We start from the raw sequence: 22,631 nt of genomic DNA on the forward strand, positions 1-22,631 counted from the left end.
TTTTTATTTAATTTTATGTTTTATTATTTATTAACATTAAATGATAAATAAATATATACTTTATAAAAAACTAAAAAACTATCTAATTTAATTATTATTAAAAAATTTAAAAATTATACCGCATAATCCGTCTTCCGCTGGCACATGGTATCTCAAACACAATTCCATTATTAGAAAAAAGGTTAAATTTGATGTGATTGTTTTTTTTTTCTTTTTATTTTCCTATCAAATTATTCATAAAAAAGAAACAAAGTTTATAAATATATATATTGATTTATTTTTATTGTATACTTATAAGATTCCTATAAATAACAAGAATCTAATTTAAAGCTTGCTTAATAAAAAAAGTATCCTTCTCTTTTAACTTCCACACTTATTTGAATGTGTTTATTTGTAATCATAGTACATCTTTTTAGATCATTACTTTTAAACACTTTACTTGCACTCTTTTTATATGTAATCCTTGGACCCCTCTACAAGTGAATTTTCTTTCAATATGAAGATACCATCACTCATAAACACACACAGGCAAAGAAAATTATTGCCTACATTCAGAAATCATCACGAAGTGACTAAAATCAGTTTGGATATTAGTCAAACCTTTTTCCAGAACAAATTAAATCATTTCTACAATACAAATTCATAGTTATCCAATTTTCCTGGGCATTCAATCAGGGTTTCATTTTTCCCAATGCAACACTGTAGTGCATTTTAAAAATGTTGCCAGATTCTGCCTGGCTGTGATGCACTTATCAGTAAGAAAAAAAATGGCCTTTCCACACCCCACAATGAGATTTTGACACTGTTCACCAAAACCCCTTCATCTAATCTCTTTTCCTGCGTGAACAACCACCACCGTTTTGTCTTTACCCATGGCCAAAATCTGGATTGAAGTGTGCTTGATATCAGCTCGTGGTGTGAGGGGTTCACCCTCACTTTGGAAGCGTCAGTGGTATGCAGTTGGGTGGGTTGATCCTAAGAGCAAGTACTGTACCAAAGTTGATGCTTCTGGGAATGCCAACCCTCTTTGGAGGACCAAGTTTGCCATCCAGGTTGATACCTCCAACCCAGATCTGGCACTCCACTTGGAGGTTTATAGCAGAGATCCTTTGTTCCTCACTGAGAAGCTTCATGGCTCCGCAACAGTTGTTCTCAGAGAGTTTTTGGCCAAGCAGGTCCACAACTCTGAAGAAGTAGGAAGCTACCAGTTGAGAAAGAAGAAATCCAACAAACCAAGTGGCTTCATTGATGTTTCAATCCGTCTTTCTGAGAACAAGGAGGACCCTACTTTCCACCCACAAGGTATTATTATTATGCAATTATTTGATGTCATCATGTGCCTATAATCTTCTACTAGTTTTTATGTTTTATTAACTCTTCTATGTTAAATTGAAAAACTTAACAACATGTTCAGTGGAGATTGGTTGAAATCATAAATTTGTGTGATCTAAACCACAGAACAGTTTCTTGTGTGTTGTTAATAGAGTGTTTGGAAAAGTGATCCAAGCAATATTTTTTTGTGCTATTTTTTATTAGAGTCTTTATCATTAAGAGAACAAAGTCACATTTGGAAGATTGGTTTTTAAGGTAACATTCCAAATGTGGAAAATCAGATCTAAGATGAGGACTCACAACCTTGAAATATATGTTATCTTTTTATTTATTTTCTATAGGGTGAGTGAGCTTTTGATTCAGCATGCTAAAAAGGGTTCCATGTTTGGATGGAAAAGCTTGCAACTTTGAGTGATTTGAGGCTTTATGTTTGTTATGCAGGTAATGGGGAAGGAGTAGTGCTGCTAGATTATGGCAATAATACTCACTTGACCCCAGGGGGTGGATTTGGACAAGCCTACCCACAGAAAAAGCCTCAAGCTTCAATCCATCATTTCCATGGGACAGGAAAACAGACCCAAAATAATGTCCCCTACACACATCCAGTGCCATTTCCTGCAGACTACGCTACTAATCCTCCTTATATGAGTGGACCAAGCTATCCTGCAGCTACTGGACCAAGTTATCAAACACCCAGAACAACTCCTGCACCACCACACTCAAAGGTCAATCATGCTCCCACTTTTTTCCCAAGTAATGGTGGCATGGCACCTAGTTATTTTAACATGCCATCATCATCATCATCATCATCTGGGGCAGGTCCTAGGCCAAGAGGGCCTCCAGGATTTGCAATTGGGGCAGGTGCAGGAGCATTGGCAGCTGGGGCTGTAATGTTTGGTGATAACTTCATGTCACAATTAGGTGATCCCACTCTTACCATTGCCACTGACCCTCTTTTCTGATCAACAAGAGTTAAGCAGCTTCTGTAATTATTCTATTGGGCTGCACACATTATGGCCATTATGCCATGAGAGTTTTCTTCTTCTGTCTGAATCTGAAATCAATTTTTTTAGAGGTGTTATGTCTACTCTTTTTGTTTAGTTTCATGGTGCTCTCTTTCTAGTAAAAAATGTCTGCAATACCTTGTCTTGTTATATATTAGATGAACAGAGGCAGTATTGTAGATCCAATTGACTAAACAAGGATACAGGGATGAAAACACACAAAGTGGCAAAGATTTTTGCTCGAAGAAAGCCTTATGCCTATTATGTAACATGAAGTTTGCTTGCTCGTGATTTTCTACTGATCCTGGTTTTCTTGGCAAGTTGGAGAAAGTTTTTTGTCTGCAACAATGATAGTGAAGTTTAAACTTGAAATCACATACAAACCAGATTAAATTCTTTATCATTAAGATGATTTTATTGGGAAAAGATAATTCAAATGAATCTAGATCTTCTTCTGCTAAACATTCTTCATCCTCTCTCCAGAAATTGTGTTGTGTGAACCCTTGGATATATCTCTGGTTAAGAGGAATTTGCTTCTCTCTCTGTTCATGGCAAATCAAGGCAAATTGTCTTGACTTTTTTTTAATAGTGTGCTGTGTGATTATGCCATTATATTCTTAATATTTGGTCATTGATTTTAAACGTCATAGAACATATATGAAATAATTCTTTTATAATTTTAAAACGTATTGTATACTTTAAATATGTTAAAATTATTACAATATATCTTAAATATAATAATTACTAAATATATTTTTTAATTCGATGAATAAATAAAATTAATTAATTAAATAAGCTTAATAAAGAAAACACCTAATTAATGGAGTTAATTACTCTCCAATTTTCTAAATTAATCTATATAAAAAAAAATTTGTCCAAATTTTAATTTATTTATTATATAATTTTTTGTGTGTCATCGTTTCTCTCTCTTTTTTTTCATCCAAAATATGCGTCGAAGAGCGTATTTTGAAAAAACTAGAATTTAAGGTAAAGTTTATGAAAATCTAGTCTAATCTAATATATTAACAAGCTAATGTTTGAAACAATAATCAACCAAATGGAAATGAGATGATTTTAAAATAATTATTATATAAAAATTTAATAATTTATCACACATAATACAAATCTATGATTGGATGTTAGTATATTTTTTCCACTAGTTTTACATTAAAAATTTCTTATAACCGTTAAATTATTTAAAAAATTAAATAGAAATGTTCATATTACAACATTGTTTTAATCTACTACTTATAAAATACTATTAATATAGTTAATATTATTAATACCCATAATTTACATTTAAAAATTATAGTTGTCTATGTAACATCCCCATTATATAGCAAGTATATATAATATAGACGTCATCAGATATAATATTATAAAGCAGTTCAGAACATGTAAATAAAGTATTTAACTTACAGTCATTCAAAATGGCTATAAATTTAAATCTTTAAGTACAAAGAGTATTTCAAAATATACGAAAGTAGATATGCATCCTAACTACACTAAGCAGCACTGTCATCTCCCTCCAATGCCTGCTCCAGAGACACCTCATCTAACTCTACTCACATTCGAGTGGATGATCATTGCAAAAGAAAACACCACACACAAGTATGCACAGAAGCAAGCAAAAGGGTGAGCTAGTAAACTAAGAAAAGCATACAATATAACAATATGTAACATACTAGATTCATCTTCAATCAAAGCAAGCTAAATCATACATCCTAACATGTTGTATACTAGACTTGACTCGTCCGGACTTAGAATGATAATCGAGCTATGGCGGGTCGTGCACTCGTGGTGGCCTCTACTGCTTTGCAAAGCCGTTGCCAATGGGTTTCACCCTACCACACTCACGAGGTTAGCCTGTTCCGGGCCTTGAGGCATATTGGAAGCCCCCAAGACTAAGACCTCCTGCTACTCCTCACGACATGGTTCAATCCTCTCGACCATTGGAGTTTCAGTATAACCCCCAAGACTGAGCTCCTACTCTCATTCTAAACAACTAAGAATCTCATCAAGAGATTCTAAGCTTTGAAACTTATACTTGCAACCTTGAGATCATACCACTTTCCTTTTCAACTCATATACTTTTAATTAGAATTAACATACATGCTTAAGCTCCATAAGATAAGGTCATAGATATTAAAGCATGCTTCACAAACAGTGTAACAAACCACTTAATTAATCATAAAACCAAAGGAAATTAAACAACTAAACTCAGGACTTCTCGCACAGCGCACAGTGCTCGCATGGCGAAACCAAAGTGGCTCGCATAGCGCACCACACTCGCCTTGCGAATTACTTCGCATAGGTGACAAACTTTAGGTCTATCGCATAACGCACCCAAGTCGCACGGCTAGAGTCTAGACAAAGACCAACCCCCCAAACCTTCTCGCCTTGCGCCCTATTCGCTTTTCTAATTAAAATGACAATGGCTCCAGGTCACCACCAGTCGCATAACGACAAGATTCGCTAGGCGAATCCACCAGGCAGAGATTAGCACTCTCTAGTCATTCGCAAAGCGCACCAGCTCGGATAGCGAATAACCCTGGCAAAGAGCACCCCTTTGCAGGGACTCGCTATGCGAAACCATTTGCATAACGAGTCTGCATAATCTGTAGAACGCTAGTTCTGCATAATTATGCATACTCACACCCTCTTACCATTTCCAATAATCTTTCCCAACTTCTAAGACCTCTAATTGGTGATTTAAACCTAATTAAACTTATCTAATTGATTTTACACATTCCTCTAGTGATTATTAAGTGATTAAGACCCAAATCCCTTCTTAAAACACTAATTTCCTCAACTTAGGGACTCAAATCCAATTCTGCCATTTTTAACCTGTTCCAAACCAGTTTTATGTTCCTAGCAAGCCACGTTGGACCTATCTAAACTGTCCTAACCCTCCAAAAACACTCTAGACCTCATATGCTCAGAATCACTATCCCACTTTCTCAATGTAAAATATGTAAATAACTGAATGTAAGTTTTGGTCCATAACGTTTCATCCAATTCAATTCACAAGTAAGCCATTACAGTTTCATCAACTACACGTTTCAGTCCATAACGTCCAATATGCTTGAAACAAAAAATGCAGTCCAAAACAGCACACCAGTTCAGCATTCAACATGCATACACATTTATAAAACATATTCAAATAAACAACTAGCTCCCCTTACCTTAGAGTTGAAATGCCCAACTCACAAGAACGCTTCTCTACAGTACCTCACACAGCAAGGACCCAACAAAACCCTACAAACCACCACATTGGTGGTAGAAAACAGCTCTTAGAGCTAGAATTTGACAGAGATTTGAAGAAAAGTGTTTCTAGTTACATGCAACCAATAGAGTCGCATGTCCTAGGTTCCAAAGCAACGGAGGAGAAAGGAAGAACTACTTACCGGTGAGAAGGAAGAAAGTGATCGGTTCAAAACGGAGCCCTCTACGCTGGGAACACTCGAACACCACCCTATCAACAATCCGATGGCTTAGTGAAAAGAGATTGAAGAGAGAAGGCAGAGGCAAGAGAAGAAGAAAGGTCTGAAGAGTGAGGTTTGGTTGCTCAGGAAATAGGAAGAACTTTGAATTCCACGTTCCTATACATAAGTTATTTTATTAATAATGTTCCATCCTATCCTCTAATGCCACATGTTCACTCCCCAAAGCTGACTTCTTTTCTCAATCTTTACCGTCTAGACTAATTTAAAATTAATTCTTTTATGAAATGCACTATGAATTAGTTATATGATAATCTAAAATTATAAAATTTTGAGTAAAAAATATTTTTTAAAAACTAAGAGCAATGAACAAAAAATGAATAATTTTTTTTAACTAAAATGGTGTGTCAAAAATCATGAATACATGGCTCCGAGTTTAATTTCAAGTTTGAGCTATGCTTATGACAAACTATCGTGGAAGATATTCAATCCTTATTACACAAATATCGGTTTTCAGATTAATTAATCTTTAGATCCAAAGACATCTCAAGTTCTAAAAAATAATGAACTAATTATACTAAACGGGTTTAAGTTAAATTATATATACATTTTTATTCAACCACTAAATATCGAAATTATTAGTATTTAGATAAAACTTAAAGTATTTATCTAAATCAAGTTCATCTAAAAATTTAATCTTTTATTTATTTTTTAAAATATTATAATCCCTATATTAAAAGATTAAAATTGCGATATTAAAAAAGAAACTTAATTTAAAGAGTCTTTATATTTGAAAATCCACTAATAAGTTAAAAGTCCAATGTTAGATAGAAATAAAAAGTTGAATAACAAAATAAAGCTCTTAGTGTTTTATTATCTAATTTAAGTGAAATATTTTTTTAGGTTTATAATTATATGGCTAAAAGAAGAGGTTATATTGATGTGTTTTAAAAATGTTTTAATACTTGAATGTCTGTAAACAAGAAAGAGAAAAACACAGAATTTATTCAAGTTAACCTCAAATTTTAGGTATGTTTAATCCTCATGTAGTGAGATTTTCTATCAAAATAGAAATTTTTTCAAGCTTCTCATGATATCAATTTTGTAGGTTCTGCTAACCAAAGAACTCCACTTTTTGGACAAACTGATAGAGAAAGCAGAGGTCATTATGGTTTCAAAATTTCTCCTTTCTCATTATTCATACCCACCAGTAAAATACGGTGTGATGTGTAATTTATACAGCAATGTAAAATACAAGAGATGATTCTAGAAAGGTAAAATAACTATCCTAACAAACTAACCATAAAACAACAAATAAAATATCCAGTGGGGAAAAGGGAATAATGTCAGTTGTGATAATAAACAGAAAACATGTCTTTTTCTCACACCCTCCCTCAAGATGGATGGTGAATGTTCAGCAAGTCCATCTTGGACAAATTATCATTAAAGGGTTCAAGATAAAGTGACTTAATTAACATATCTGTCAATTGATGCTTGGAAGGAACATGTGAAATGACAATGAGGCCATCAAGAATCTTAGACAATCCACTTCAATGTGCTTGGTTCGTTCATGAAAGGATGGATTCTTAGCCAGCTGAATTGTAGATTGATTATCACAAAAAGTGAGAAAGGGAAGTGGAATTTGAAGGCACAAGTCATTAGCAATATACTTTAACCATTGCAGTTCACAGGCAACAAAAGTCAAAGCTCTATATTCAGGTTTAGTAGAGCTTCTAGAAACGATGGATTGTCTCTAGGATTTCCAGGAAATAAGACAGTGACCATAAAAAACACAATAGCCCATGATGGATTTGCGAGTGAAGGAACAAGTAGCCCAATCGGAATAAAAAAAAACTTGAATTCTGTGAGAATTGGAAGAAGGATAAAATAAACCGAGACCTGGAACACCTTTGAGGTATTTCAAAATCCGGAAAGCAACATGGAGATGAGATTGTTGTGGATTGGCTATCTTGCTAAACAACAAAGGAAATGTCTGGGCGAGTATTATTTAAGTACTACAGCTTACCAATCAATCTTCTGTAAGCATTGGGATCTGAAACAAGATTACCCTCATCATCTCTAAGCTTAATAGTGGGATTCGAAGGAGAAGTAGTAGGTTTGCAACCAATGAGACTAAATTCTGCCAAGATTTCCAAAGAATAATTTCTTTGATTTAGCACAAGGGCCTATTGTGATCGAGCAACCTCAAAACCAAGACAAAATTTGAGAGAGCGCAAATCTTTGATGCTTGTTGAAAGGCTTTTTGGTCGCACAAAAAAGTCAACAAATCTTGTCCCCCTAATGTAGTAAAGGGCTGACCAGGAATCAATCCAAAGATTAAGTTCAAAGTGTAAAGTTAAAATCTTGTTATTTATTTACTATTTATTTACTATTTATTATCTAAACTATTAATGCAATGTGGGGACATTAAAAAAGAAACAATGAAATTAAAAGAAATAAATAAAGCAATTGAAATCTATTTAAAAATAATAAGAAAATAAAGAAAGAAAATGCAAAGAAATAAAACCTACACTAAAGTAATAAAAAGATTGAATCTAACTAAGCATACAAATCAAAACAATAGCTACTCTAACATATGAATATTATGAATTAATAATACAAGAAAAATTGGAAGCAACTGAATATGGAATTTAATGAAAACAAATAACATTTAAAGAGAAAGAAGAGTTTATGCATATAACAAAACCAAAGTTAAAGAATCAGAGTAAGGAAAATGGGTTAGAATAAAAAACTAGAATCAAATTCATGTAGAATCAATGCACAGAGTGGTTAATCATACATCAGGAAGACATCCTGTTAAGATAAGTGCATCACAGGGTCTTAAAGTTCATTTCCAGAACTTAAAAGTCAATGATTATCACTTAGTTCATCAAAATCATAATGAATCTAAATCCAATTCATGCTCCTAATCAACATCAGATATGAAATATACTCTAAATGCAAATAAAACCTACAATATACTCTAAAACATATAAAATCATAATTAAAACCAAATAAAAGAAGCAACAATATGAACTACAATATTTTTCTTTCATTGGACTCATCTCCAAACTCGAGAAGACATCTCGATAAGTCATGCTCACTATGGAGTCATGTAATTCCCTAACGAATTTCAACTATGTGGAGTCACAGAGTCCAAATCATTTTCAATGAAGAACAAGAAACATAATCACATAATCTCACAAGAATACGGAAACATTGAAGAAAAAAAATTCAAAACAACAAAATCATAAAGCACACAAAACAAAAAACACATCAAAGAAAAAGAACATTTTATTAACGAGAAAGGAGAATTATAATAGAGAATAACGAACGAAACGCGCAATCGGAGCCACCACGGGCTGTCACCACCGTGAGTGTTCGCTCCAAAAGCTTAGAGAAACAAAAACCTACTCTATGGAAAGCGTAAACCTAAGCTAAAAAAATGTAAAACTGTGTATCTGTAAGTGTATCTATGTACATGCCCTTTTATAGGGTCGAAGAAGAAAGAAAAAAAATGAAAGAGAGAAAAAGGGAAAGGGAAGATAAGTCGAGAACCTTCGACGCTTTAAGCTTCTCCCCATCGGACGGTCTCCGTTTGCTCTCCTCCTCAAGCCCTTCGATCAAATTTAACCTCTTCGCTTCTCGGTCAGTTCTTCTTTTCCGAGCCGGATCGCGAGCTTGGCATCATCTTCTCTAGGCAGGTAATACACTTGAGCCATGGAGCTCTCTTTCTCTCACTCTCTCTAATGCGTCAAGCCCTAGCCCCAAAAGCAGCTTCTACTCCAATTGAATGTCTCGAGCTATGACCCCCTGAGGCATCAACAATGCTAAAACGCTACACTCCACTTAGTTGGAGTTAGCCCATGTAGTGGCCGAATTCTTTTCAGTGCAGGCTAGTTTTAATTGCAGCAAAACAACAACTTAATCTCAAATGTAGCGACCCAGAATGTGCTTTTCAATTAATCCCATGATGGCGGCAACAACCCAAAACATGGTCCAATATGAAATTTAAAATCCAATTAAAAAAAAAATCAGCAATTGAAACAAAAGAAAGGTAAATTTTACAATTAAAGAAACATTAAACCTAATTAAAAAAAACAAATTTTTATTAGAAGAATTTCAAAAGAAGAAAATTATTTTTCTACTTATTTACAAAAATACTAAAAATGCACCTAAAAATCTATTTTTAACTAAATACAAAATTAAAGAAAAATCCTAAAACTAGCCTATTTCTAAACAATTAAGAAGAAAAATTGTCGGTATCAGAACAATCCGTATCGTAGAGTCGCGCAGCGGAATAAAGTAAGCGGAAAGCGTGTTCGGTCACAACTTAAGTTAAGATGGTCCGTTTTTATAAAATTAGTTTTCTTAGAGAAAATTTATCGAAGAGTTAATGTGCGGAAAATGTAAAGAGTGTAGGGAGCAGAAAAATTCAGCACACAATTTTTATCCTGGTTCGAATCAAAAGATTCTACGTCCAGTTGTTAATCACTATAAAAAGTGATTAACGTTTTCACTAAAATCAGTTTCACAGATTTACAATAGAGTGAATGAAACAGATGAACGAACCAGAAGGGTGCTTCCTTCGACCAAAGAACCAAAAGCGATCAATCTACACTTTCCTTCGACCAACGAACCGGAACAGTGCAGAAACAATCTTCCTTCAACCAACGAACTGGAAGAACAACAACGTTGCCAACTCAAAGAGAACCGCTCCGACCTTTGACCCACAAAGCACGAGCTTCTCCTATTCACGAGACCAGGCAATGCAATGAACTAGCTTTTTGGAACTTCCTCAGATCACACTGTATTCTCAAAAAGCTCAGAGTTAACCCTCTAAGGGTTTTAAAAACAACTATATATAGACAACTGGTATGAAGTGAAAAGTCATATTACAACTGCCAGTGATAATCGATTATTGTTAGTGATAATCAATTATTTAAGTCCGTTATAGGTATTTTCAAAAAGTGATAATCGATTATTCTGAGGAACAATCGATTATTCCAGGGACCTTCAACATGGTGTCAGAGATGAGCACTGGCCAATCAATGTGTATGTGATTTAAAATCCCATACAAGAGTAGAAGATCTTGCTTCGAACATTGAGCATGGTTAGTGGCACGAGGACAGAGAAGCCATACAATCAAGTAGTGGATCATCCTTTCTTCAACCTTGAATCCACCAACAAGCAGTTGCCGACGGTTGATTTGTTGTTCATGATGTCACAAAAAAGATTGAAAGGCAATGAGACGATTGAAGTCCGGGACGCCAAGATGAACTTTGACAACATCATCCCAGATTGTTAGTTGAGCAATAGTCGTCCAAACGTCATCATCCAAAATGATTGGAACTCCTTTCACTTTAGTGGAGGTGATTTCGTCACGATAACGCAGATTGAAGTAGAAGACACATATAAGATCAGGGTATATACATCCCTTTTGTTCGACGAGATGCGAAAGACCTTGAGCGTCGAACAAATATGGAAATTGAAAGCCGTAAAATCTGTAAAAGTCAAGGCGTATGAACTTTACCACCATTATCCGACGTTCTTGCCAAGAGTGAACGTACTCAACATGTTTTTCCTCATACGAGATCCATCCTTCGATGGAAGCAAGGCGAATGTTTCTAGAACGAGATGATGAAGCACCAACAATCCTCCTACGTGGTCTTCTTGAATCAGCCATGAGAAAAAAGATGGGATAAGTGGAAAAAAGGAAGAAATTTGGTGCATATTGTGTTTGAGCAGTGGTTTGGGTGCAAAGAAGTGACCATTAATCGATTATAGGAGGCTATTTATAAGAGAAATCGAGAAACTAGCCAATTTTAGCCGTTTTATGGCCGTTAGAATTCGCTGCAACGACTCTTTTTCTGAAACTGGCCACGTGATAATCGATTATTGTAAGTTATAATCGATTATCTGTTCAAAAGTCATTTTCCAGAAATTGTATGATAATCGATTACTGATGAAGATAATCGATTATTTGTTCTTGAATACCCAGTTTTGGGTTTGAGTCAGGATAATCGATTATTCCATGGGATAATGGATTGTCTGCGATTAGAGACTTTCTCAAAATCCAAGAATAATCGAATATGCTCTTATGATAATCGATTAAAAACGCTAAGTTTACGAAAAATGCTAAAATTTCAAAAATCTTAAATTTAAGACATGTCTAACACTCCTAGCTCTCTTCTAAGTTCATAGAATCTATCTTTAGGCAGAGCTTTTGTAAAGATATCTGCTAATTGATACAGAGTATCATTATATTCTATTGTGTAGTCCAATGCAATGCAGAAATTTTTACAAGCCAGTTCAGATTAGTATTTTCAAGTCCAAACCAGTTTCAATAATCTTAAGCAAATCAAATTCAGCTTTCAGCAGACTCAATTAATCTCTGAAATCAACAATCATTTTTCAAATAGTTAAGATATCAATGATTCAGCAACCAATTTATAAACTACAATGAACACAACAATAGCTTAAATGAATATGAGCACATCTCAACTACTCAAAGTTTATCATGAAGACTTTACTGCTAGCACAATTTGTTCAAAACTGACTTTGACAACACAATTTATAACTTCCCAATCAACAACTATGATTCATGCACTCTCATATCCCAATTTGTTCAACCCCATGAATTCAGCTCTGCATATCAAAACATATACAAAAATTAAAACAATAAAATGCAGTAATCAGATTTAATTCAATAAAATTGTTTATCTTGGTTCAATGGATTTTATCCCCCAGCTTAATCAACTACACTCAGGCTTTTCAACCAGGATTTGTTGGCAAAGCTATCAGAAAATAGAGACAAAACAGGACAACCACAAATTGGAAAATAAGAAACAAGCTTTTATTGCAAGTTTACATAAATGTAATGCACCATGTAGACCTCAGAAATAAGCAATTAAACCAACAACTTGTCATCAACAAAAGATCTAAAAATGGTGGTTTAGAGAGTGAAAACACACAGAGCTGTTAAAACTCAAGATTCTTTGCCATGAACATGTTTAAATCAGTGAAAAGAACTTGTGATCACAGGTAATTGATGTTAAACAACAATGTTTCTAAGATTCACTTATCCAGATCCAATTATGTGTTAAATTAAACAACTCCACCAACGAATTTTAGATATAATGAGTCAAATAACTTCTGAATACTTAATTGGTCTCAAAAACAATTAAGAAAACTTGAATAAGGCACTATGAAAAGATTTCAAGATGTTCAACAATGAAATAGTGGTAAACCAGAATTTAAAACTGGAAAGTTTACTCAAACAAGGAAATGCAGTTTCAGCTAACTGCTTTTAAAGACTATTCTGCAGAGATTTTCACAATGATAACCAAATAATGGAAGATTAAAAAGACAAGCAGAACAAAATACAACAACACAGTTTAAACAACACTTAGCTCAATCACGTGGTGCTCAAACCACGGCTTTGGATACCACTTGATGGAATTACTCCTTGACCTGGAACATCAATTTCAAAAGCAGAATACCATAAAGCTCTCTTATCCTTTTGAAAACTAATCCTGCAAAGAAAAGCAATACAGTTTTTGGTCCCCATAATCTCATTTGGGTCCTTGGGGTTAGTACATGCAAGCAAACATCATTTGACAACTTTAACCCATGCATATTTTTCATTTGGAATTCCATAATGTTTTATTCTACATTTGTTTGAAGGATGTCCCTTTTTCATGCAATAGAAGCAACAAACACCATGCAGTTTGGTTTTTATAATTGTTCCTTTTTCAACCCAAACTTTACGTGTTCTGCTATTTTGTGGTTTCTTAAAATACACATTTTTTGTTTTTGAAAGGATCCAGCTTAATATCATTTTTCACACAAGATGAAGATTGTGTTGCTTTCATAAGCAAATTTTCCAATATGTCAATATCAAACATATAACTCTTGCAAGACAAGCATTCAACAGGATTGTCAATAACAGTAGAATCTTTCATTTCTAAATTGCAAATTGTATTTCTTAAAATAACTTCCTCATCTAAAGCCTTCTCATATTTAATTTGCAATTCTTTAAATTCCTTTTTCAAAATTTTGTGAGCAATATTCAATTTCTCAGATTCATCAAGTAATTCAAGAAAAGCCTTTTGTAAATCAAATTCACTAGAGTCAAGACTAGAGCAACTTACTTGGCTTGCAGTGTCATCAATATTAGCTGTCAAACACAAGTTTGCTTCTTCACCAGAATCACTTGATTCATTATCAACCCAAGCAATGTAGGCCTTCTTCTCTTTGTGAGTTTTCTTTTTCTTTCTTTATATACTTCTTTTGTTGCTTGAACAATCAGCTTTCACATGGCCTCTTTCACCACATCCATAACATTTGAAGCTTGAAGAGGAGCCTTGATAGTCCTTCTTTTCCTTCAAGATTTCACTTTCAAATGATTTTTCTTTGGCCATCAAGCATAGATTTTTTTTGCTCATTAGAATCGCTTGAGCATGAGGAGTTTGATGTAGAGCTTGAATCAGACATTGTCAACTTATCCACAGCTATGACTTCATTATAAGTGAGTCTTAAAAATTTCCACATTTCCTGTGCACTTTTATAAATAGAAACTTTGAAGAATTCATCAAGGGTTAATGCAGATAAAATTATATTCTGAGCATTAATATCAAATTGGGCTCTTCTGTTTTCCTCAATAGTCCAGTCAAAATATGATTTTTCTACTTCTACACCATCAACAGTACGTTTAGGAATATAAGGACCATTTTGTACAGCTTCCCAGATGCCTCTGTCAACAGACCCCATAAATATTTCCATTCTGACTTTCCAGAATGCATAATTATCACTTGTAAAAGTGGTGGTCTGTTGATGGAAGCACCTTTGACATACACTTGAGTTTGATGAGTGGCCATTTTCGCAAAAGTTTGAAAGAATATCAAAGCAAGCTCTAATACCAATTGGTATCAGGACAACCGGTATCAAAGAGTCGCGCAGCGGAATAAAGTAAGCGGAAAGCGTGTTCGGTCACAACTTAAGTTAAGATGGTCCATTTTTATAAAATTAGTTTTATTAGAGAAAATTTATCGAACAATTGATGTGCGGAAAATGTAAAGAGTGTAGGGAGTAGAAAAATTCAACAAAATTTTTTTATCCTGGTTCGAATCAAAAGATTCTACGTCCAGTTGTTAATCACTATAAAAAGTGATTAACGTTTTAACTAAATTCAGTTTCAAAGATTTACAATAGAGTGAATGAAACAGTAAGATAAAACCTTCCTTCGACGAACGAACCGGAAGGGTGCTTCCTTTGACCAACGAACTGGAAGCGATCAATCTACACTTTCCTTCGACCAACGAACCGGAACAGTGCAGAAATAGTTTTCCTTCGACCAACGAACTAGAAGAACAGCAGCGTTGCGAACTCGAAGAGAATCGCTCCAACCTTTGACCCACAAAGCGTGAGCTTCTCCTATTCACGAGACCAGGCAATGCAATGAACTAGCTTTTTGGAACTTCCTCAGATCACACTGTAGTCTCAAAAAGCTCAGAGTTAACCCTCTAAGGGTTTTAAAAACATCTATATATAGAAAACTAGTATGAAGTGAAAAGTCAGATTAAAACTGCCAGTGATAATCGATTATTGTTAGTGATAACGATTATTTAAGTCCGTTATAGGTATTTTCAAAAAGTGATAATCGATTATTCTGAGGAACAATTGATTATTCCAGGGACTTGTACAATTCTCATCAGGACTAGTGATAATCGATTATTTGAAGTAATAATCGATTATTCCAGAGCAAAAATGGTTTTTCAAGACAGCTCAAGATAATCGATTATTGTATCTCATAATCGATTATATACGTAACTTCTCTATATATACAAAATTTCTAAGTTACACATGCTTAAACTTTTTCCTAATACATTTGCAAACTACTAAAGTGCTTTTAAAACAATTATGACTTAATTCTTCGAGTTTTATCACTTGCAGCATCATCAAAATATTTTATCTTCAAAGTACCAATGCTCCTCATTGGTAACAAAAACAAGCTAGCCTAGACTCCTAAATACAAATAAAAGTGTAAAAATAAAGAGTTATCACAGCCCACACTTAGACAACTACCCTCCTGGGCAGGGACAAACTAAAAATGAAAAAGCAAAAGTAGAGACTCAAACTAAAAAAGAAAGGAACACTTGACTCTATCACATTCAACTCAACTATGTTAATTACACAACTACCAGCTATTTTTTCTAATCAACACTGCACAAACAGAATCACCAACTCCAAATCTAAGTTTCAGCAACTCTAGCAAGCTAAGAACAATTAGATTCAACCAAAACAAGCAAGAAGATACAATTCAGAGAAGTAGCAGCCCAATTTCAACCTCACAGGACAAAGTGTTTACACTCAGATTCACTCAATTGTTTAGGTTAGCCTGTGTTTCACTCCACATAACATGATATACCATAATTCTTAGCTTTGGAAAAACTCTAATTGACACTGCTTGAATCAAGATATCCTCTAGATCACTAGGACTTTCTTGGCTTGTAATGTAAGGGAAAATGGAAAAGGCTAGATGGATGAGAAATAAAAGCTGGAATGGATTAGAGAAATGCGAATGAAAGAAGGGAGAATCTGAAACTTAGTGTAGGTATATCATTTTTGTTTAGCCAGAATCTATTTTTTTCTTTCTTTCTCTCTGGTTCTCTTTATTTTTCACTCATTTCAGGTCTTTCTTTTATTTTCTTTTCTGATCTCACTAAATTCCAGACCTGTTTCTTTCTTTCTTTAATCAACTAGATTTTTCAGAACATTTCCTTTTCTTTTCTTTTTCATCTCTGGCCTTATTATCTTTTTCATGCACTTTTCAAGTTCTAGATTTCTCCCTACATCTCACAAATCTCTAAGGAATGATTAGTTGGGGGAAAAGGCTTGAAATAGATGGAAAACAAAGAAAAGAGACTAAAGCTCAAATGAGGGTACAATGGAAAGAAATGTGAATGGGAAGAAGAAAAAAGGCCTAGATCATCTTTGAAGTTTTATCAAGATCAAGCACACTCAAAGAGAATTAATACAAAATCAGAACTATGGTTATACATGCATGCAATCACACTAGAAAGAAAAAATTTGGCCCAAAACTCTTCAAGGTTAAAAATTTTGACAAATTTTTAACCATGCAAAAACTGCTTATATAGATTGAACTAACTGCAAAAACTGTTGCTAGAGCTACATCTACTTAAATCTAGAGCTAAAGACACTATTGACAATCTATCTTAGAGAAACAAAGCTAAAAGGTTAAGTAAAGTAGGAAAAAGTTAAGTAAAGTGTGCAACAGAACCTAGAAATTCCTACACAACATTACCTAAAGCTATTTACAACCTAGACAAACTAAGACAGAACAGAATGTAACCTAGACAGCTCCTAACTAAAACTTTTACGAACTAAGACATCAAAAAGAACCTTAACAGATCATAAGAAAAGAAACATGCATGATGAAAAGGAAAAGAGTAGCTTAAAACAAATCCTAAAGTAAAAAGAACCTAAACCAATCAAAACAAAAACGTATAAGAAGGAAGAAACTAAAAGATAGCCTAAAACAAAAAGAACCTAAAGGGAATTCCAATTAAAGAGAAAACAAAACCTAAGCAATGAAAAAAATCTAAAACTAATTCCTATTCACAAAAGTTAAAACAAAGAAGAATCTAAAGAACTAAAACAGAATATGAAACAGGGAAACAAAAATAGAGAAAGGAAAAGAACTTAGTACGAATTATACTTACAAATTGAACTAAGTATGGTTATTTACACTAAAATCTTCAATGTTTACAAACACAATCAGACCTAAACTAAAGGGAACACAACTCAGAAAAAAATATTTACCCCTATTCTACTCAAAACAGATACTAAACAAAGTTATTTACATAAAACAAGACTTTTACATTTATACCTTCCCACCCCCAGACTTAAGAGGCACATTGCCCTCAATGTGTGAGTGAACAAGGTTTTCTAGCAACAACACAAACAACCATAAATATGTACAAGACAAATGAATATACAAGAATTAAAAGCACAACTGGAACAACGAATGTGTATAGTAGAACCAGAAAACAAAAACAGAATATATAATGTACGTGAAGAAGAATAGAAACTGAAAATGAAAAACAAGAACAGAAACAAGACTAAAAAGTAAAACTACAAAACTAAAGAGGAAAATAACTTATTCTGATTGGCCACAAATCAAAGTTAATTCTTTTTATTTTTATGAAAAACAACATATGTTCTACTCTACTATTTACTATGCTATCTATGACTACTCTATTTACTACAAAATATCTAAAATTATTAACAAGAGAAGGAAAGATCTTATCAGTTTGCTCCTTATGCTCTCAACCACTCCTTGCAATAACTCCCTGGCTGCACCAATCTACTTCTGCATAGGACTTGATTGGAGCAACACTGCCCTCTCATCCAAAGCAAGATGTTGGTTCTCTCTTTTCCAAGTAAACTATTGCAGCAGCAGCAACAACTCTCCTTCCAATGGCAGTTGTTGAGTGTGAGGCACTAAGATAAAAACCTCTGGCTTGCTCAAAGCAGTACCAATGCAATCTTCTTCAACAACCATGGACTCCTTAATGACAGCACCTGCATTCTCATTTAACACACAATTAATAGCATCTGTTATAAGTTTAGAGTCTGGTTGTAACACATAACCAATTTCAGTACAAATTGAGCAAGAACCAGCTTCAAAATTACATATAAAATTCTCAGAAAATTGTGTAAGATCAAAGTTTAGTTCTAACTCTATAAAGTTCTCATTTTGCACAATTTCTATCTCAAAATCAACACAAACATGTGAATCTGCAGCAGAATCAAGACTCAATTCAAAGTTGTTATCATGTAGAAGTTCATTCACATCAAAGATATCATTTTTATTCATGGTCGAGTAAAAAACAATAGCATTCACATTCACGGGTTTAATAGCTAAAACTGAATCAAGAATCTTAAGATGATCACTCAAAAATGCATCAGTTTCAGCTATAGGCTCTATAGAATCAATGTGCAGCAGATAAAAAACATTTGAATGCATAAATAGCTCAAGCAAAGCAATTGGAATTTCAAGTTTAGAGAAAACATGTGCTTATTCATGATTCATCTTACCCATAACAACAGAATCCACAGTTAAGTCAACAAAATCCATAAATCTATCATCAAAACTATTGTCAAGATCAGTGCACTTGTTATAAACACCATTACGAATAACAATGTGTTCAACAGAAAGTACTGAATCCAAAATATGAGTGTGTGCAGGCATCAAAACAACAATATCAATGGCAGATTTTATTGGTTCAATTCTTAAAAGATCAAAAGATTGAAATCAAATTGAACCTCAGAAACATGTATAGGAATTTCATGTTCAGAGTAAACTTGCTCAAGTTCTTCAATTGCTACCTCAATACGATTCTCACCAGCCAGCTTGCAAATCAACTTCCTTGCCTCTTTTGAAGTCCTGTCCAACAAAGATCCACTAGCTGTTGCATCCACAAATATCCTTTCATTGCACAGGAGCCCTTCACAGAAGTAAATCTAGAGCAATGACTCTAAGATCTGGTGATTCTGACAAGCTGAGCAAATCCTATTGAATCACTCCCAATATTCAGTCAGGCTTTCTTCTTGAAACTGCACAATGGCAATAATCTCCCTCCTGATGCTGGCCACTTTGGCTGCTGGGAAGAACTTACTCAGAAATCTTTGCTGCATCTCTTACCATCCAGCAAAAGGATTACGCTAGTAGATAAACCAGTCTCTGGTTGCACCATGTAGGGACATGGGAAATGCCTTCATTAGCAATACTTCCTCTGGAATTTCAGTAGACTTCATGGAGGCACATATCCAGCTGAATTCCTTGATGTGCTTGTGTGGGTCTTCATGTGCCAACCCATGGAATTTTGGAAGAAGCTTAATTAGCTTGGTCTTCAGCTCATTATTAGGCATCTCCCTCCTTTGTGGTACTTGAATGCAGGGAGGCTGGAAGACTGACTCTTGATTATTCCACTTCTTCATAGACATATCTCTTGGCCAGACCATGATGACTAATCCAAATTTGCAGCACAAAATTTGTCTCTAGACCTAGGGCAACAATAACAACTATCCTACACTAGTCATCCACTTAGGCAAAGAGATTATACCAAAAAAGGACACAAGAACAAAACTAAGACAACACTGGTGGCCTATACTGCTTTGCAAAGCCATTGCCAATGGGTTTCACCCTACCACACTCACGAGATTAGTCTGTTCCGGGCCTTGGAGCATACTGGAAGCCTCCAAGACTAAGACCTCCTGCTACTCCTCACGACAGGGATCAATCCTCTCTACGTGAGAATGAAAGACCATTGGAGTTTCAGGATAACCCCCAAGACTGAGCTCCCTGCAATCATTCTAAACATACTTGAACCTTACCAAGAGGATTCACTTTGGAACACAACATAGGGCACTACCATGTAACCTCTCCGTGAGAATCATGGAATTACGTCCATCAACCATACTTTGAAATCACATACTTTCACTTGTGAATTCACTCACAATAATAATCAATTATATATTACCATACACCCTCCAACACACTTCACAATACATGCAACACTTGACTTAATTCAACTCAAGACAAAGAAATAAAGAGTAGACTAACTTAGACCTTTCGCTCAGCGCACCTTATTCGCAGTGTGAAACCAGGAGTTTCTCGCACAGCGACACGTCTCGTTGTGCGAATTAACTCGTAGAGATACCAGACCTCAACCCCTCGCATAGCGCCCCAGGTCGCTATGTGAAAGCCCAAACAAAGACAAAAACCCTCAATCACTCGCTATGCGCTCCCTTTCGCTATTCGAATTAAATTGACAGTGATCCCAAACCATCACTAGTCACACAACGCCCAGATTCACTATGTGAATCATCACACAAAGAGCAACCCTCTCCAGTCACTCGCACAACGCACCAACTCACTGTGCGAATGACCGAACAGAGAGCACCTCGCTATGAGGACTCGCTGTGCAAAACCATTCGCTCAATGAGTCTGCATAATCTACATAACGAAATTCTGCAGAATTATGCAACTCATACACCAATTACCATTTCTAACTATTTTTCCCAACTTCTAACACCCCTAGATTGTGTTATATACCTAAATAAACTTGTCTAAGTGATTTTAAACCTTCCTACCATCAATCTAAAGTGGTTATGAACCAATTCCTACTCTAAAACCTCAAATTCCTCAACTTAAAGACCCAAATTCAATTCTACCACTTTGCACATGTTTTGACCAAGAACCCTCCGCAAGATCAAGAACCCTAAACACCAAAGAAAGGGGTTTACCACTTACCTGATCGTCGAACAGATGACTTGAGATTAAAACCTCTTAGAGAGAAGGCAGAGAACTCTAGAAAAGTGGTTTCTAGAGAGATCGTACGTTTTAAAATAATGAAACTCGTTTATGACAAATTTATTTATAATAAAATCGTTTAATATTAAAATAATTGAATCTCACTATTTTTAGACTACCAACACTTCTAAAATACCATTTTCTGGGGTTTTACAAAAGGGATGACCAGAAATCAATCCAAAGACTCAGCAAAGATTAAGTTCAAAGTGTAAAGTAAAAATCTTGTTATTTATTTACTATTTATTATCTAAACTATTAATGCAATATGGGGACATTAAAAATGAAACGATGAAACTAAAAAAAAATAATCAATTGAAATCTGTTTAAAAAAATAAGAAAATAAAGAAAGAAAATGCAAAGAAATAAAACCTACACTAAAGTAATAAAAAGATTAAAACTAGCTAAGCATACAAATCAAAACCGTAGCTACCCTAACATATGAATACTATGAATTAATAATACAAGAAAAACTGGAAGTAACTTAATATGGATATTAATGAAAACAAAGAACATTTAAAGAGAAAGAAGAGTTTATGCACATAACAGAACCCAAATTAAAGAATCAGAGTAAGGAAAATTGGTTAGAATAAAAACCTAGAATCAAATTCATGTAGAATCAATGCATAAAGTGGTTCATCATATATTAGGAAGACATCCTGTTAAGATAAGTTCATTACAGGGTCTTAAAGTTCATTTCCAGAACTTAAAAGTTGTTAGATGTTAAGTTGTGTGTTTCTGTTAATTGGGCTTAGCCCATTCTGTATTTAGGGTTTAATCCTTATCTTACATTATAAATAAACTACCCTATGTGTATGCTAAACACATAAGGGAGATTTCTCCTAATCTTCTCCACTATATTTAACAAAAGTCAATGATTATCACTCAGTTCATCAAAATCATAATGAATCTAAATCCAATTCATGCTCCTAATCATCATCAGATATGGAATATACTCTAAATGCAAATAAAACCTACAATATACTCTAAAACATATAAAATCATAATTAAAACCAAATAAAAAAAGCAAAAATATGAATTACAATATTTTTCTTTCATTGGACTCATCTCCAAACTCAACAAGGCATCTCGATAAGTCATGCTCACAATGGAGTCATGTAATTCCCTAAGGAATTTCAGCTATGTGGAGTCACAAAGTCCAAATCATTTTCAATGAAGAACAAGACACACAATCACATAATCTCACAAGAATACGGAAACATTGAAGAAAAAAATTCAAAACAACATAATCATAAAGCACACAAAACAAAGAACACATCAAAGAAAAAGAACATTTTATTAATGAGAAACGAGAATTATAATAGAGAATAAAAAACGAAACATGCAATCGGAGCCACCACAGGCTGTCACCACCGTGAGTGTTCGCTCCAAAAGCTTAGAGAAACGAAAACCTACTTTATGGAAGGCGTAAACCCTAAGCTAAAAAAATGTAAA

At 34.4% G+C, this 22,631-nt stretch overlaps 1 protein-coding gene across 1 annotated transcript; it reads left to right on the plus strand.

The window, feature by feature from the left end:
- The first annotated feature begins 518 nt into the window (after positions 1 to 518).
- LOC108337326 (uncharacterized) lies at positions 519 to 2,624 on the plus strand. The gene is made up of 2 exons (XM_017573827.2): positions 519 to 1,302; positions 1,774 to 2,624. Exons 1-2 carry the CDS (start codon positions 873 to 875, stop codon positions 2,292 to 2,294), a joined length of 951 nt encoding a protein of 316 aa, XP_017429316.1. The 5' UTR covers positions 519 to 872; the 3' UTR covers positions 2,295 to 2,624.
- The last annotated feature ends 20,007 nt before the right edge of the window (positions 2,625 to 22,631 follow it).

Source organism: Vigna angularis, chromosome 7 (assembly GCF_016808095.1).
Source record: "Vigna angularis cultivar LongXiaoDou No.4 chromosome 7, ASM1680809v1, whole genome shotgun sequence".
In the NCBI taxonomy this organism is placed as follows: domain Eukaryota; kingdom Viridiplantae; phylum Streptophyta; class Magnoliopsida; order Fabales; family Fabaceae; genus Vigna; species Vigna angularis.

Bases quoted from the DNA above. Each gene is read 5' to 3' on its own strand.
- LOC108337326 (XM_017573827.2), top strand. From the start codon at position 873: ATGGCCAAAATCTGGATTGAAGTGTGCTTGATATCAGCTCGTGGTGTG. The intron at 1,303-1,773 runs GTATTATTATTA...TTTGTTATGCAG, and splicing joins CCCTACTTTCCACCCACAAG to GTAATGGGGAAGGAGTAGTG.